The sequence below is a fragment of the Salmo salar genome, chromosome 16 (genome assembly GCF_965601325.2).
Source record: "Salmo salar chromosome 16, fSalSal1, whole genome shotgun sequence".
Classification (NCBI taxonomy): Eukaryota; Metazoa; Chordata; class Actinopteri; order Salmoniformes; family Salmonidae; genus Salmo; species Salmo salar.
This window is the reverse complement of record NC_138306.1, coordinates 59,683,986-59,700,067: the sequence shown is the minus strand read 5'-3', so window position 1 is coordinate 59,700,067 and position 16,082 is coordinate 59,683,986. Positions and strand designations below refer to the sequence as shown.

General features: G+C 43.9%; 1 protein-coding gene across 4 annotated transcripts in view; it reads left to right on the top strand.

Annotated features, from left to right (window-relative positions):
- Positions 1 to 3,800: 3,800 nt before the first annotated feature.
- LOC106574119 (ubiquitin-protein ligase E3A) overlaps positions 3,801 to 16,082 on the top strand; it is a 40,575-nt gene continuing 28,293 nt past the window's right edge. The window contains exons 1-4 of one of the 4 annotated variants that reach the window (XM_014149725.3): positions 3,801 to 4,168; positions 6,797 to 6,931; positions 10,148 to 10,452; positions 15,317 to 15,993. In XM_014149725.3, the coding sequence (XP_014005200.1) occupies positions 6,879 to 6,931; positions 10,148 to 10,452; positions 15,317 to 15,993 (1,035 nt within the window). In that variant the 5' untranslated portion in view covers positions 3,801 to 4,168; positions 6,797 to 6,878. Of the gene's footprint in view, positions 4,169 to 6,796; positions 6,932 to 9,031; positions 9,073 to 10,147; positions 10,453 to 15,316; positions 15,994 to 16,082 lie in introns of those variants that run through there. The other 3 variants (XM_014149727.3, XM_082962801.1, XM_045697502.2) reach the window with 3 other exon arrangements.

Below are 16,082 nucleotides of genomic sequence, written 5' to 3'. Positions count from 1 at the left end.
ACTTTATATAATGTTTACATGCCCTACATTACTCATCTCATATGTATATACTGTACTCTATACCATCTACTGTATCTTGCCTATGTCGTTCGGCCATCGCTCATCCATATATTTATATGTTCATATTCTTATTCATTCCTTTACACTTGTGTGTATAAGGTAGTTGTTGGGGAATTGTTAGATTACTTGTTAGATATTACTGCATGGTCGGAACTAGAAGCACAAACATTTCGCTACACTCGCATTAACATCTGCTAACCATGTGTATGGACCAATAACATTTGATTTGATTTGACATCCTTGACAAATATACTGTAAACATTATACCCTTCTATTCTACTATATTATATTCTACTATATTACATTCTACTATATTATATTCTACTATATTACATTCTACTATATTATATTCTACTATATTATATTCTACTATATTACATTCTACTATATTATATTCTACTATATTATATTCTACTACATTATATTATACTATATTTTATTATACTATATTATATTATAATATATTTTATTATAATATATTTATTATACTATATTTTATTATACTATATTATATTCTACTATATTACATTCAACTATATTATATTATACTATATTATATTCAACTATATTATATTATACTATATTATATTCTACTCAGACTGATGTACTGCTGCTCAGGACTCTAATAACCACTGCCATCTGCTGCTCAGGACTCTAATAACCACGGCCATCTGCTGCTCAGGACTCTAATAACCACTGGCCATCTGCTGCTCAGGACTCTAATAACCACTGCCATCTGCTGCTCAGGACTCTAATAACCACGGCCATCTGCTGCTCAGGACTCTAATAACCACTGCCATCTGCTGCTCAGGACTCTAATAACCACTGGCCATCTGCTGCTCAGGACTCTAATAACCACTGCCATCTGCTGCTCAGGACTCTAATAACCACTGGCCATCTGCTGCTCAGGACTCTAATAACCACTGGCCATCTGCTGCTCAGGACTCTAATAACCACTGCCATCTGCTGCTCAGGACTCTAATAACCACGGCCATCTGCTGCTCAGGACTCTAATAACCACGGCCATCTGCTGCTCAGGACTCTAATAACCACTGGCCATCTGCTGCTCAGGATTCTAATAACCACTGCCATCTGCTGAATAAATGCAGTATTATCATCAGAATTTTGAATATTAAATCAGAAGGATGATGTTTTGATTTGGAGATCTATTCTGTCTCTATTGCATTTTATTTACAGACCTACAGACCTATATCTATCCTACCCTGCCTTTCTAAGGTCTTCGAAAGCCAAGTCAACAAACAGATTACCGACCATTTCGAATCCCACCGCACCTTCTCCGCTATGCAATCTGGTTTCCGAGCTGGTCATGGGTGCACCTCAGCCACGGTCAAGGTCCTAAACGATATCGTAACCGCCATCGATAAGAAACAATACTGTGCTGCCGTATTCATAGACCTGGCCAAGGCTTTCGAATCTGTCAATCACCACATTCTTATCGGCAGACTCAACAGCCTTGGTTTCTCAAATGACTGCCTCGCCTGGTTCACCAACTACTTCTCTGATAGAGTTCAGTGTGTCAAATCGGAGGGCCTGTTGTCCAGACCTCTGGCAGTCTCTATAGGGGTGCCACAGGGTTCAATTCTCAGGACGACTCTCTTCTCTGTATATATCAATGATGTCGCTCTTGCTGCTGGTGATTCTCTGATCCACCTCTACGCAGACGACACCATTCTGTATACTTCTGGCCCTTCTTTGGACACTATGTTAACAACCCTCCAGACGAGCTTCAATGCCATACAACTCTCCTTCCGTGGCCTCCAACTGCTCTTAAATACAAATAAAACTAAATGCATGCTCTTCAACCGATCGCTGCCCGCACCTGCCCTCCCGTCCAGCATCACTACTCTGGACGTTTCTGACATAGAATATGTGGACAACTACAAATACCTAGGTGTCTGGTTAGACTGTAAACTCTCCTTCCAGACTCACATTAAACATCTCCAATCCAAAATTAAATCTAGGATTGGCTTCCTATTTCGCAACAAAGCATCCTTCACTCATGCTGCCAAACATACCCTCGTAAAACTGACTATCCTACCGATCCTCGACTTCGGCGATGTCATTTACAATATAGCCTCCAATACCCTACTCAATAAACTGGACGCAGTCTGTCACAGTGCCATCCGTTTTGTCACCAAAGCCCCATATACTACCCACCACTGCGACCTGTATGCTCTCGTTGGCTGGCCCTCGCTTCATATTCGTCACCAAACCCACTGGCTCCAGGTCATCTACAAGACCCTGCTAGGTAAAGCCCCGCCTTATCTCCGCTCACTGGTCACCATAGCAGCACCCACCTGTAGCACGCGCTCCAGCAGGTATATCTCTCTGGTCACCCCCAAAGCCAATTCCTCCTTTGGCCGCCTTTCCTTCCAGTTCTCTGCTGCCAATGACTGGAACGAACTGCAAAAATCTCTGAAGCTGGAGACTCATATCTCCCTCACTAGCTTTAAGCACCAGCTGTCAGAGCAGCTCACAGATCACTGCACCTGTACATAGCCCATCTATAATTTAGCCCATTCAACTACCTCTTCCCCTACTGTATTTATTTATTTATTTATCTCCTTTGTACCCCATTATTTCTATTTCGCACTTTCTTCCACTGCAAATCTACCATTCCAGTGTTTTACTTGCTATATTGTATTTACTTTGCCACCATGGACTTTTTATGCCTTTACCTCCCTTATCTCACATCATTTGCTCACATTGTATATAGACTTATTTTTCTACTGCATCATTGATTGTATGTTGTTTTACTCCATGTGTAACTCTGTGTTGTTGTATGTTGTCGAACTGCTTTGCTTTATCTTGACCAGGTCGCAATTGTAAATGAGAGCTTGTTCTCAACTGGCCTACCTGGTTAAATAAAGGGTTAGGGTTATGTATATAATATATAAATACATGGTTAAATAAAGGTGAAATAAAAAATAAAAAAATTATAATACTGTGAAGACCCTGGGTTTATAAGCGCGGTTATCGACTCTGCCGCTTGAACGTGCTTTTGCGGTACAGTCGATAGCGCGCTGGACCTTGGGCTAGAAAGTCGAGGGTTCGAGACCTGCTCCCTCCCTGCCTGTTTCATTACAATACATTTAGGATTTTATTTATGTTTTTATTTTAGCTTTCTCACATATTTTCTTACAAAGATAAGGTGCACACAAAATAATATTTTTATTTCGTTTAGTTATTCCAAATTAAATATTTTTTAAAACGTTTCTGTTAAATATAATCAAAAACACAATCTACTGTGTCATCGTGACGTGACATGTGCTATACGGGATCCTCGGGACGTCCATACACTAAACCCTAAACCCTAAACCCAAAGATACTCTGGAGGAGATGGGAAACTCCATAGAAATTGTGGTAAAGGCCATTGTTTAAAATGCCCATGCATTCTGGGCGAATAAGGGATAAGGAAAGCAGTACTTCAAGTAGTGAATGGGAGTCGATTAAAAACCCAAACATTAGCAATAATTTCGTGAACAAGGAAGTACAACTTTACAAATATTTTCCACGATATCATATAGCTTTGGAATAATGTACTTTAGAGGAAAATAGCCCGGTTTCGCAATTCACAGCCTGACTTTTAGTTTAGCAACAGCGTGAACGCGATTGGTCGACAGTCTGCCATTCCTCCATCCACTGCCCAATGGGATTCCCATATCCTCCTCCTCTCTCTGTAATATCTCTGACTGTACTGTCTTTGGTCGGGTTGTCCTCCTCTCTCTGTAATATCTCTGACTGTACTGTCTTTGGTCGGGTTGTCCTCCTCTCTCTGTAATATCTCTCTGACTGTACTGTCTTTGGTCGGGTTGTTGCGCTGCATGCCGGGATACACCTCCGTTGTTGACACAAAATGGTCGAGTATGTTTTGTGACCCGGGAGTTTAGCAGGCCTAAAAGTTGTACCTTATCATTCGGCACGCAGAAACATCTATATTCGGATAGTAAATAGTAGATTAAGTGCATGAGATAGTTTTATAGAAAGGACATTTCTACAGCATGAGAGCAAGACTGTCGAAGGAGAGTTGATTCTGCCACAGACAAGACGCACAGTCCGCCCTGCATGACTCGGATAACACTCACAGGTCGGTAACATACAATATCTATCTATCTATTTATCTATCTATCTATCTAACAACGGGGATATTATTGGACTGCAGTCTTGTCACAAAAAAGCGAGGAAGCGATTGCATGAACAGAATGTCTTAAGATCGCCAAAATACTGATACACAGCGATGTTTTTTACTTGTCCACTTTGGCATATCAAGCACTTGGGACTATATTCTATCTTTACGTAGCAGAAATATCTGGACACCCCTTCAAGTTAGAGGATTCAGCTTTTTCAGGTTCACCCGTTGCTGGCTGGTGTAAAAAATTGAACACACAGCCATGCAATCTGTAGGAAAACATTGGCAGTAGACTGGCCTTAACTGAAGGTAACACAAGTTCACAGAACGGGACCGCTGAGTGCTGAAGCGCGTAGCGGGTAAAAATCCTCTTTCCTCTGTTGCAAAACTCACTTCCGACTTCCAAACTGCCTCTGGAAGCAACTTCAGCACAATAACTGTTCATGGCCGAGCAGCCGCACAAGCCTAAGATCACCATGCGCAATGCCAAGCGTCGACTGGATTGGTGTAAAGCTCGTCGCCATTGGACTCTCACGCATCACCATCTGGCAGTCCGACAGATGAATCTGGGTTTGGCAGGTGCCAGGAGAACGTACCTGCTGTAAAGTTTGGTGGAGGAGGAATAATGGTCTGTGGCTGTTTTTCATGGTTCGGGCCCCTTAGTTCCAGTGAAGGGAAATCTTAACGCTACAACATACAATGACATTCTAGACGATTCTGTACTTCCAACTTTGTGACAACAGTTTAGGGAAAGGCCCTTTCCTGTTTCAGCATGACAATGCCCCCATGCAAAAAGCGAGGTCCATACAGAAATGGTTTGTCGAGATCGGTGTGGAAGAACTTGACTGGCCTGCACAGAGCCCTGACCTCAACCCCATCGAACACCATTGGGATGAATTGGAACGCCGACTGCGAGCCAGGCCTAATCACCCAACATCTGTGCCCGACCTCACTAACGCTCGTGGCTGAATGGAAGCAAGTCCCCTCAGCAATGTTCCAACATCTAGTGGAAATCCTTCCCAGAAGAGTGGAGGCTGTTATAGCAGCAAAGGAGGGGACCAACTCCATAATAATGCCCATGATTTTGGAATGAGATGTTAGATGAACAGGTGTCCACATACCTTTGATCATGTAGTGTATTTACATATAACTAGGAATAAAATGACAGACAGTAAACAGTAGCAGTAGCATATGTGATGAGTCAAAATATTTCATGCGAAAAGGGTAAACTATTTAACTATTTAGCAGAGTCATCGGTAGAGAACGTTGAACAGAACAAGGCTATGTCAACAACTGAACAGAACAAGGCTATGTCAACAACTGAACAGAACAAGGCTATGTCAACAACTGAACAGAACAAGGCTATGTCAACAACTGAACAGAACAAGGCTATGTCAATAACTGAACAGAACAAGGCTATGTCAACAACTGAACAGAACAAGGCTATGTCAACCAACTCCATAAAACAATTTGAATGCAGATAGAAACCGTCGCTATAGTCCCAAAGCTCTCGATATCCTGGGTTTCACTTTGCAAGAAATAGCTGACCTTACTGTTACGCTTGTTTTACACAAAGCCTGTTTATGCTTGACCCGGGGAATGTGGCCTGGTGGTTCCGTACAGCGGGTGTGAAGCCGTAGGCTTGCAGAGGCCAGATCCAGCTCCGTACCGCATCGCCGTGCGCCTCCCAAAATGTAACATCGCATAGAGCTCCGTATAGCTCTGCGTTGAGATGATAGGTTGACGGTTAAGTGGGGGCAGTTTGTCCATATAAACACAAACTCACTTCCTCACTTATCACTGCGACCGCAAGAAATATTGTATGTCCTGACTTCTGCAGAGGCCGCGTCTCAGTAACTGATCCAGATTGACCGTAAATCTGCTTTCTGAGCTGCACTGGGGGCAGAACGCAATCATGGTTACATTGACACCGGGAGCCGGCGTGAGGGTTGGAAAACATACCTCAATGCAGGGATGGCATATGCCACTTCACTCCCAAGTTTGACCTTTATCCACACTGATACATCTAGAAGATTGAAATAGTGTTTAGGGAGAACTGCCCTTGACTAAAGAGACCCAGAAAAAACTATTGGCTAATTAAAAAAAAATATATATATATATATTTCAGTTCACTAAGACAAGAAAAAATATTCTCTATGTGACTAAAGTCTGACTTCTAAGTGGAATGGACAATCGTTTTTGGAGAGATTGCAAGCTTTTCAGTGACGAGCACAATTTAAAGCTGCAATATGTCACTTTTTGGGCGACCCTGACCAAATTCACATAGAAATGTGAGTTATAGATCTGTCATTCTCATTGAAGGCAAGTCTAAGAAGAGGTGGATCTGTTCTTGTTGCGCTATTTCTATGCTTCCCGTTAAGTTTAGTTTTTGCGTCTTACTTTTGGTTTGTAAACCAGCTTCGAACAGCTGAAAATTCAATATTATTGGTTATTGAAAATATATTTCAGTGGTTTAGATAGTTCACATAATTTCAGTTTGTGTGATTAAAATAAGCAATATATAGTTACAAGAATTATTGAACTATTAGAATTTTGCAACCATATTTCACCTTTTATTATTACCAGCATAGATGTGCAGTTCTGTTCAGCAGTGGGAAGTATGCGTCACACAGCCTACATCAGCTGGTGAGCTGCGGGGGAGCAAGCGATGACTGTGGGCAGACTGGCTCCGCCTCCGATTGTAGCCTACACATCACACAGGTGACTCTCTTGCTTTACCATCAGATTGCAGGCAGTCTTTGAATTTGTTAGTCTCGCTCAACCCTCCCACTTTTCCCACTGCATTTCATATGAGTCATTCCACATCAAAAAGGATTTCAACACCCACCGTCTCAGATTGTTCTGAAATACTTTCTGTAGTTACAAACCGATAAGATTAGCATTCCTGAAATATAATTTTCTTTAAATGTAATTAGATTTTTTTTGTTATTGGCATTTTTTTGTATTTATAAAATTCATATAATCTTCAATAAAAATAGTACCTACCATCCGATTTGGACCATAATTATTCCTACCAATGTCCAAGACGTGAGGAATCCAATAAAATGGTCAAAAGCAACCCACGGACTGCCCACGCCAATCCCACGCCAACGACCAGTATACAGTATCAATTCTCTGTCTGACAAGTAGTGTTAAGCTGCAGCTTGGAGTATTGCTTCTTCTTCCTTTGTAATGTATTCTCCTTTTTAATATCTGACTGGGTAAATAACTTTATTTTGAGTTAATGAGTAACCAGTGACTGACTTGAGCACTGGGATGCGGACTTCAGCCATAGGGACTCGTGACTGGACTCGTAACTCAACCATTGATGACTCGGACTCGAGCACAAGGGGACTTGGGGGGGGGGGGCTCGATTCGGACTCGGCTACATCACAGGGTGAAACAGTCATTAGCCCAGTGTGGCTATGGAGCGTTGATATCAATGACTTGACCGAATGACGGAGGTGCTACACCTACTACTTTACAGCACCATCTGTTGATTGTGTTTCTCTCCTCACTCTGTGTGTGTGTGTGTGTGTGTGTGTGTGTGTGTGTGTGTGTGTGTGTGTGTGTGTGTGTGTGTGTGTGTGTGTGTGTGTGTGTGTGTGTGCTGTGCTATAATATCTATTTAGGCTGAATTAGGAATTTACATGGACAGATAATTATTTTATATAATCTTCTATATGTTTGTCATATTTCTACTGTTGGGAAGAGAATAGGATGTTTAGCAGAGCAATATGTTGGTAGGACAAGGCTAGATATGTATGTTTATGTTTACTATAGGTTCATGAGGCACTACAAATGTGATGTAACAAATGAAAGGGCATTTAGTTGACTAAACGAAACTGTTTTTTGTAATTTTGACAATAATTAGACTAAATCATTATTCAAATTGAAATTATTTTAGTCACGTTGAACAACGAAGGAGCTGATTGGCTGACACTGCCGTTCCTAATTGGCTGCGGTGGCTACTGCTAGCTAGCATGAAGACGAAAAGGGCAATTTTCCAGGAACACTAACAGTAATTCTTGGAAAAAGGTACAGATTGAGTACAGTATCCCATCCCTGCATTACATTTTCCGACCCATATCTCACACTGGCTCCATGGTGTCTTAATGTAACCATGATTTTGTTCCCAGCTCAATTTAAACAAGCGTAACGGCAGGGTCGGTATCTTCTGGGTAGGTTTCACTTTGCTCACCTCGAACTAGCATCATGTATTTCTTCTCCTCTAGTTGCCCTCTAGTTGCCCTCTAGTTGCCCTCTAGTTGCCCTCTAGTTGCCCTCTAGCTGCCCTCTAGCTGCCCGCCTAGCTGCCCTCCTAGCTGCCCTCTAGCTGCCCTCTAGCTGCCCTCTAGCTGCCCTCTAGCTGCCCTCTAGTTGCCCTCTAGCTGCCCTCTAGCTGCCCTCCTAGCTGCCCTCCTAGCTGCCCTCCTAGCTGCCCTCTAGCTGCCCTCTAGTTGCCCTCTAGCTGCTGCTGTGGTGAGACACACGTGAGATGTAAAGAAGTGTCTGTCTAGCTGATGTGTTGCAACATGACACCAATGTAGCCAGCTGATGCTGAACTGTAACAGTGTAACAACAAATGGAAGGAGCTTGTTGACATCTGTACTGTAGCCTCTAGGCAGCCATAGCCGTATCCCGAGTGACTGACCATGTCGAAGACAGCAAGTGAATATGAAGCAGTTATCCTCCTATAGCTGCTTATTCTTTGGCCTAGTTACGAACTTTTATTTAGACAGTCCTTCAGAAGCCTCATATATATAACATTTCTTTTTAAATCAAAGGTTAGTTTGTTAACGTCCTGCCATCTTGTTTCAGACCATTGCCTACATCATAGAGGACGCTAAATCAAGCCGAATGTAAGTGTGAGGTACAGGAATGTTACTACTGCTAACTACCCATGTCCCATATTAACCACGGAGCCACAATTATTCTCTTCATCCTATTTGGACTGAGGCTAGATATCTCCATGCTGATTTGATATGATTTGTCACCATGGTGATTCACACAGTTTACCTTTTTTTTAAATTTTAAACGTGTCATCACTTTTGGCATGGACCAAATGGCAACATTGTCGCTAAATTGTAAACGGTCTACATTTTAGTCTAAATGCATGCAATGCTCAGATTTATTATTATTATTTTTTTTAAACTTATGATTAGTACATTCATAGTTGTTGCATTGCACGTTTATTCTTACTGTTTTTATTGGGGGGTTTTTGTGCTTTTTTTAAACAAAATTGTAAATATAATGTATCCTCTCTGTTCTGGGAGTCGTTCCACCTCCAAAAAGCACAAAGAGGATTTTCACATCCACCGTCTCAGATTGTTCTGAAATTGTAAGAAACGGATCAGATTAGCAACAGATCAGATTAGCAACAGATCAGATTAGCAACAGATCAGATTAGCAACAGATCAGATTAGCAACAGATCAGATTAGCAACAGATCAGATTAGCATCAGATCAGATTAGCAACAGATCAGATTAGCGTTCCTGCTGCATTGTTTTGTTGAAATATAATTTGATCTGACAAATTTAAGATAATTGATTGCACCCAAGTTGGCCATTTTAATTTATAGGATTCATATAAATTAATGTTTGACCATTTATTTCGATTCTTCATGCCTAACTCGTTGTTAGAATACATTTTGGTCCAAATCGTATGTTAGGTACTATATTTATTGAAGATTATATTAATCCTATACATTTAGATGCAGTCAATTAGTTTAATTTCTCAGATTTAAATTATATTTCAACCAAATAATGTTGCAGGAATGCAAAAATCATATCCATTTCTAACTACAGAAACAATTTCAGAACTATCGGAGTCATGGCTTGCTGAAATGACAATGTTAGTTCTGTGGTAGAGCAAGCTTCCTTTTCGGTGGTTGTCGTACTAAAACCTTGTCACTTCCTGTTTGAATGTCCTGTACAGGAAGAGAGCGGCTGCAAAGCATCTAATTGAGCGCTACTTTCGCCAGTTAACAGAGGGCTGTGGAAATGGGGCCTGCACGAATGAGTTGTGTGCATCGTGTCTTGATTTTCAACCGTTGGATCACAACGCGGCGGCCATCAGAGCCCTGGAGCTCTATAAAATTAACACCAAACTGTGTGACCTTCACCCCTCCGCTGCCTTCCCTGACAACGATAGTGCCGAGGACACACGACCTGCCTTATTACTGGGCGACCGCAACGGGAAGATGACAGACAACCTGTTTCCCCCTAGAGAAGACTTCAGAGGTAAACACTTTCACAGAAATACACACTGGCTGTATCCCAGATGGCACCCTGTTCCCTATATCAGACGCTGCTTTTGACCAGGGCCCTATATAATGCTCTGCTTTAGACCAGGGCCCTATATAATGCTCTGCTTTTGACCAGGGCCCTATATAATGCTCTGCTTTTGACCAGGGCCCTATATAATGCTCTGCTTTTGACCAGGGCCCTATATAATGCTCTGCTTTTGACCAGGGCCCTATATAATGCTCTGCTTTTGACCAGGGCCCTATATAATGCTCTGCTTTTGACCAGGGCCCTATATAATGCTCTGCTTTTGACCAGGGCCCTATATAATGCTCTGCTTTTGACCAGGGCCCTATATAATGCTCTGCTTTTGACCAGGGCCCTATATAATGCTCTGCTTTAGACCAGGGCCCTATATAATGCTCTGCTTTTGACCAGGGCCCTATATAATGCTCTGCTTTTGACCAGGGCCCTATATAATGCTCTGCTTTTGACCAGGGCCCTATATAATGCTCTGCTTTTGACCAGGGCCCTATATAATGCTCTGCTTTTGACCAGGGCCCTATATAATGCTCTGCTTTTGACCAGGGCCCTATATCAGACGCGGCTTTTGACCAGGGCCCTATATAATGCTCTGCTTTTGACCAGGGCCCTATATAATGCTCTGCTTTTGACCAGGGCCCTATATAATGCTCTGCTTTAGACCAGGGCCCTATATAATGCTCTGCTTTAGACCAGGGCCCTATATCATACACTGCTGTTGACCAGGGCCCTATATCATACACTACTTTAGACCAGGGCCCTATATAATGCTCTGCTTTTGACCAGGGCCCTATATCAGACGCTGCTTTTGACCAGGGCCCTATATCAGACGCTGCTTTTGACCAGGGCCCTATATCAGACGCTGCTTTTGACCAGGGCCCTATATCAGACGCTGCTTTTGACCAGGGCCCTATATCAGACGCTGCTTTTGACCAGGGCCCTATATCAGACGCTGCTTTTGACCAGGGCCCTATATCAGACGCTGCTTTTGACCAGGGCCCTATATCAGACGCTGCTTTTGACCAGGGCCCTATATCAGACGCTGCTTTTGACCAGGGCCCTATATCAGACGCTGCTTTTGACCAGGGCCCTATATCAGACGCTGCTTTTGACCAGGGCCCTATATCAGACGCTGCTTTTGACCAGGGCCCTATATCAGACGCTGTTTTTGACCAGGGACCGGTTTTCCCGACAGCGATAGAACTGAGGCTTACGAATGCGTTTCCCAAAATGGCACACAGAGAGAAGGTTCACTAAGCGCGTCATTGAGGCATGGTGTCGATACCGATAGGATGGAAAGAACGGCAGAGCTGCTTTCGGATCAGAGTTCTCCCTTTTCCAGTCTTACCTTAACGTTATAATTATTCCACAATACTGACGATGGATCAGCTCCTAGAGAGATATTACCACCTCTGGCTGAAAAGATCGAGATGGCTTAATATAATAATAATAATAATAATAATATTAATACACTGAATCAAGACTTAGCACATCAATGCTCATGTTGTTACGCATGAAAAATATTGAGACTCAAATTACAGACAGTAGACCTAGCCTACAATTTGCAAAATAGAACTCAATTTAATACACATGAAACTGATTTCAATATGATTGAAATACATACGGTGCATTTGGAAAGTATTCAGACCTCTTTACTTTTTTTAAACATTTTGTTACGTTACAGCCTTATTCTAAAATCTATTAAATAAATTGTTTTCCTCATCGATCTAAGCTCGACACTCCATAATGACGAAGCGAAAACAGGTTTTTAGAAATGTTGGCAAATTTATACAAAAAAAAAAAAAAATGGATACCTTATTTCTATAAGTATTCAGACCCTTTGTTATGAGACTTGAAATTGAACTCTGGTTTTTCCTGTTTCCATTGATCGTCCTTGAGATGTTTCTACAACTTGATTGGAGTCCACCTGTGGTAAATTCAATTGATTGGACATGATTTGGAAAGTCACACACCTGTCTATATAAGGTCCCACAGTTGACAGTGCATGTCAGAGCAAAAACCAAGCCATGAGGTCAAAGGAATTGTCCGTAGAACTCCGAGACAGGATTGTGTCGAGGAACAGATCTGGGGAAGGGTACCAAAACATTTCTGCAGCATTGAGGTGTTAAAGGAAGTTAATATCTTGATGATAATAATCAATAATCAATTCGCCTTGACTAATGCCCAAGGTTTGTAAGACAATAGGTTATAATAATTAGGCAAGGACTCAGCTTTCTGCAAAAGGTTTCTGTAGCTTTATTCATGAGAACGTTCTGAGGTCAGGATAACAAAACAGTCATTATATAGTTCTTGCTTACTTACGCACATGCATTTACACACAAACTGTTGGTGACCTGCATCCCCCATAAACTTCTCACACTGTTTATCACTATCCAGAGCTCAGCCTGTTCTTTTCCCTCAAGGTTCAAGAACTCTCTGAAGCTTTTACTCCCTTGACCATCTGTCTCCTGCTGTCCCTCCTAATGGCATACACACATTTCTTTCCCTCTCCAGTGGTTCCTGGACTTTCCGGAACTACTCAGACTAATCGATCCCTACATTGATCATTACATTGATTATTCATTAAACCTGCTGTATGACTAATAATTCATCATGGTTTATTGATTCATTTACATTTATTAGATAATTCTCTTATCATGAGGCCACTATGTTCTTGGAGACCTTAAATCATTCATAAATGGAAGAAGTTTGGAACAACCAAGACTCTTTGAGCTGACCGCCCAGCCAAACTGAGCAATCAGGGGAGAAGGGCCTTGGTCAGGGAGGTGAACCAAGAAACCGATGGTCACTCTGACAGAGCTCCAGAGTTCCTCTGTGGAGATGGGAGAACTTTCCAGAAGGACAACCATCTCTGCAGCACTCCAACAATCAGGCCTTTATGGTAGAGTGGCCAGACGGAAGCCACTCCTCATTAAAAGGTTCATGACAGCCCGCTTAGAATTTGTCAAAAGGCACCTAAAAGACTCTCAGACCATGAGAAATAAGATTCTCTGGTCTGATGAACCCAAGATTGAGTTCTTTGGCCTGAATGCCAAGCGTCACGTCTGGAGGAAACCAGGCACCACTCATCACCTGGCCAAACCATCCCTACGGTGAAGCATGTTGGTGGGAGCATCATGCTGTGGGGATGTTTTTCAGCAGCAGGATCGAGGGAAAGGTGAACGTAGTAAAGTACATACAGATCCTTGATTAAAAACCTGCTCCAGACTGAGACAAAGGTTCACCTTCCAACAGGACAACGACCCTAAGCACACAGCCAAGACAACGCAGGAGTGGCTTCAGGACAAGTTTCTGAATGTCCATTACTGGCCCAGCCAGAGCCCGGACTTGAACCCGATCGAACATCTCTGGAGAGACCTGAAAATAGCTGTGCAGCGACGCTCCCCATCCAACCTGACAGAGCTTGAGAGGATCTGCAGAGAAGAATGGGAGAAACTCCCCAAATACAGGTGTGCAAAGCTTGTAGCATCATACCCAAGAAGACTCGAGGTTGTAATCACTGCCAAAGGTGCTTCAATAAAGTACTGAGTAAAGGGTCTGAATATTGATGTAAATGTAATATTTCGGTTTTATTTTTAATAAATTTGCAAACTTTTCTAAAAAGCTGTTTTTGCTTTGTCATTATGGGGTTATTGTGTGTAGATTGAGGTGGAAAAAAACGAACAATTTAATCAGTTTTAGAATAAGGCTTTAACGTAGCAATGTGGATTAAGTCAAGGGGTCTGAATACTTTCCGAAAGCGTTGTATAGGGCTCTGGTCAAAAGTAATGCACTATATAGGGAATATGGTGCCGCGTGGGACGCGATATGTAGGGAATATGGTGCCACGTGGGACGCGGTATGTTGGGAATATGGTGCCACGTGGTATGTAGGGAATATGGTGCCGTGTGGGACGAGGTATGTGGGGAAATGTGGTGCCCTGTGGGTCGCGGTGTGTAGGGAATGTGGTGCCGGGGTATGCAGGGGAAGGTGGTGCCGCGGTATGCAGGGGAAGGTGGTGCCACGGTATGCAGGGGAAGGTGTTCGCTGCGGTATGCAGGGGAAGGTGGTGCCGCGGTATGCAGGGGAAGGTGGTGCCGCGGTATGCAGGGGAAGGTGTTCGCTGCGGTATGCAGGGGAAGGTGTTCGCTGCGGTATGCAGGGGAAGGTGTTGCCGCGGTATGCAGGGAAGGTGTTGCCGCGGTATGCAGGGGAAGGTGTTGCCGCGGTATGCAGGGGAAGGTGTTGCCGCGGTATGCAGGGGAAGGTGTTGCCGCGGTATGCAGGGGAAGGTGGTGCCGCGGTATGCAGGGGAAGGTGGTGCCGCGGTATGCAGGGGAAGGTGTTGCCGCGGTATGCAGGGGAAGGTGTTGCCGCGGTATGCAGGGGAAGGTGTTGCCGCGGTATGCAGGGGAAGGTGTTGCCGCGGTATGCAGGGGAAGGTGTTGCCGCGGTATGCAGGGGAAGGTGTTGCCGCGGTATGCAGGGGAAGGTGTTGCCGCGGTATGCAGGGGAAGGTGTTGCCGCGGTATGCAGGGGAAGGTGTTGCCGCGGTATGCAGGGGAAGGTGTTGCCGCGGTATGCAGGGGAAGGTGTTGCCGCGGTATGCAGGGGAAGGTGTTGCCGCGGTATGCAGGGGAAGGTGGTGCCGCGGTATGCAGGGGAAGGTGGTGCCGCGGTATGCAGGGGAAGGTGGTGCCGAATGGGGAAACAGACACAAACTTATTTTATTCTCCATTCATGCTGTTCAATAGTCATTCATTTTAGAGAGATTTAAAATGGTTGCTCACTATGTTTCTCTTGTTATATCTGTTTCCAGAGGTGCATTACCTGACTGAGGAGAAGGTGTACGAGATCCTGAGTATCTGTGAGGGGAAGGAGGACTACTCTCCTCTGATCCGAGTCATCGGGAGGATCTTCTCCAGCGCTGACGGTCTGGTGCAGAGCTTCAGAAAAGACAAGGAACAACACCCCAACACCAAGGAGCAGCGCAAGACCCACCAGGCCAAAGATGAGGACAAGGACGAGGATGAGAAGGAGAGAACCACGGCCATGGAGCAGGAATCAGAGGAATCGGAGGCCTCGGCGTCCATGGAAGGAGCGACGGGATCGACGGAGAACAGACTGGGTCCTGTCGAGGTCTCGGTGGACATAGAAGCTGTGAGGAGAGTGTACGACAGACTCCTCTCCAACGAGAAGATCGAATCGGCCTTCCTCAACGCCCTGGTCTACCTAACTCCCAACGTAGAGCTGGATCTGACCTATCTAGACGTGTACGACACCAACCCAGACTACCTAAACATCTTCGTCATCGTGATGGAGAACAGCAGCCTCCACAGCCCAGAGTACCTGGAGATGGCCATGCCTCTGTTCTGTAAGTGTATGAGTAAACTCCCTCTGCCTGCCCTGGCCAAGCTGACGCGCCTGTGGTCTCAGTACAGTGTGGAGCACGTCAGGCGTATGATGGAGACCTTCCAGCAGCTCATCACCTACACGGTAACGTTACATTCTTCTATTTGATTTTGAGGTTTTTATTTTCGTTCATGCTCGCAGTCGACAAGACTGAATTATGCGGAAAACGCCGT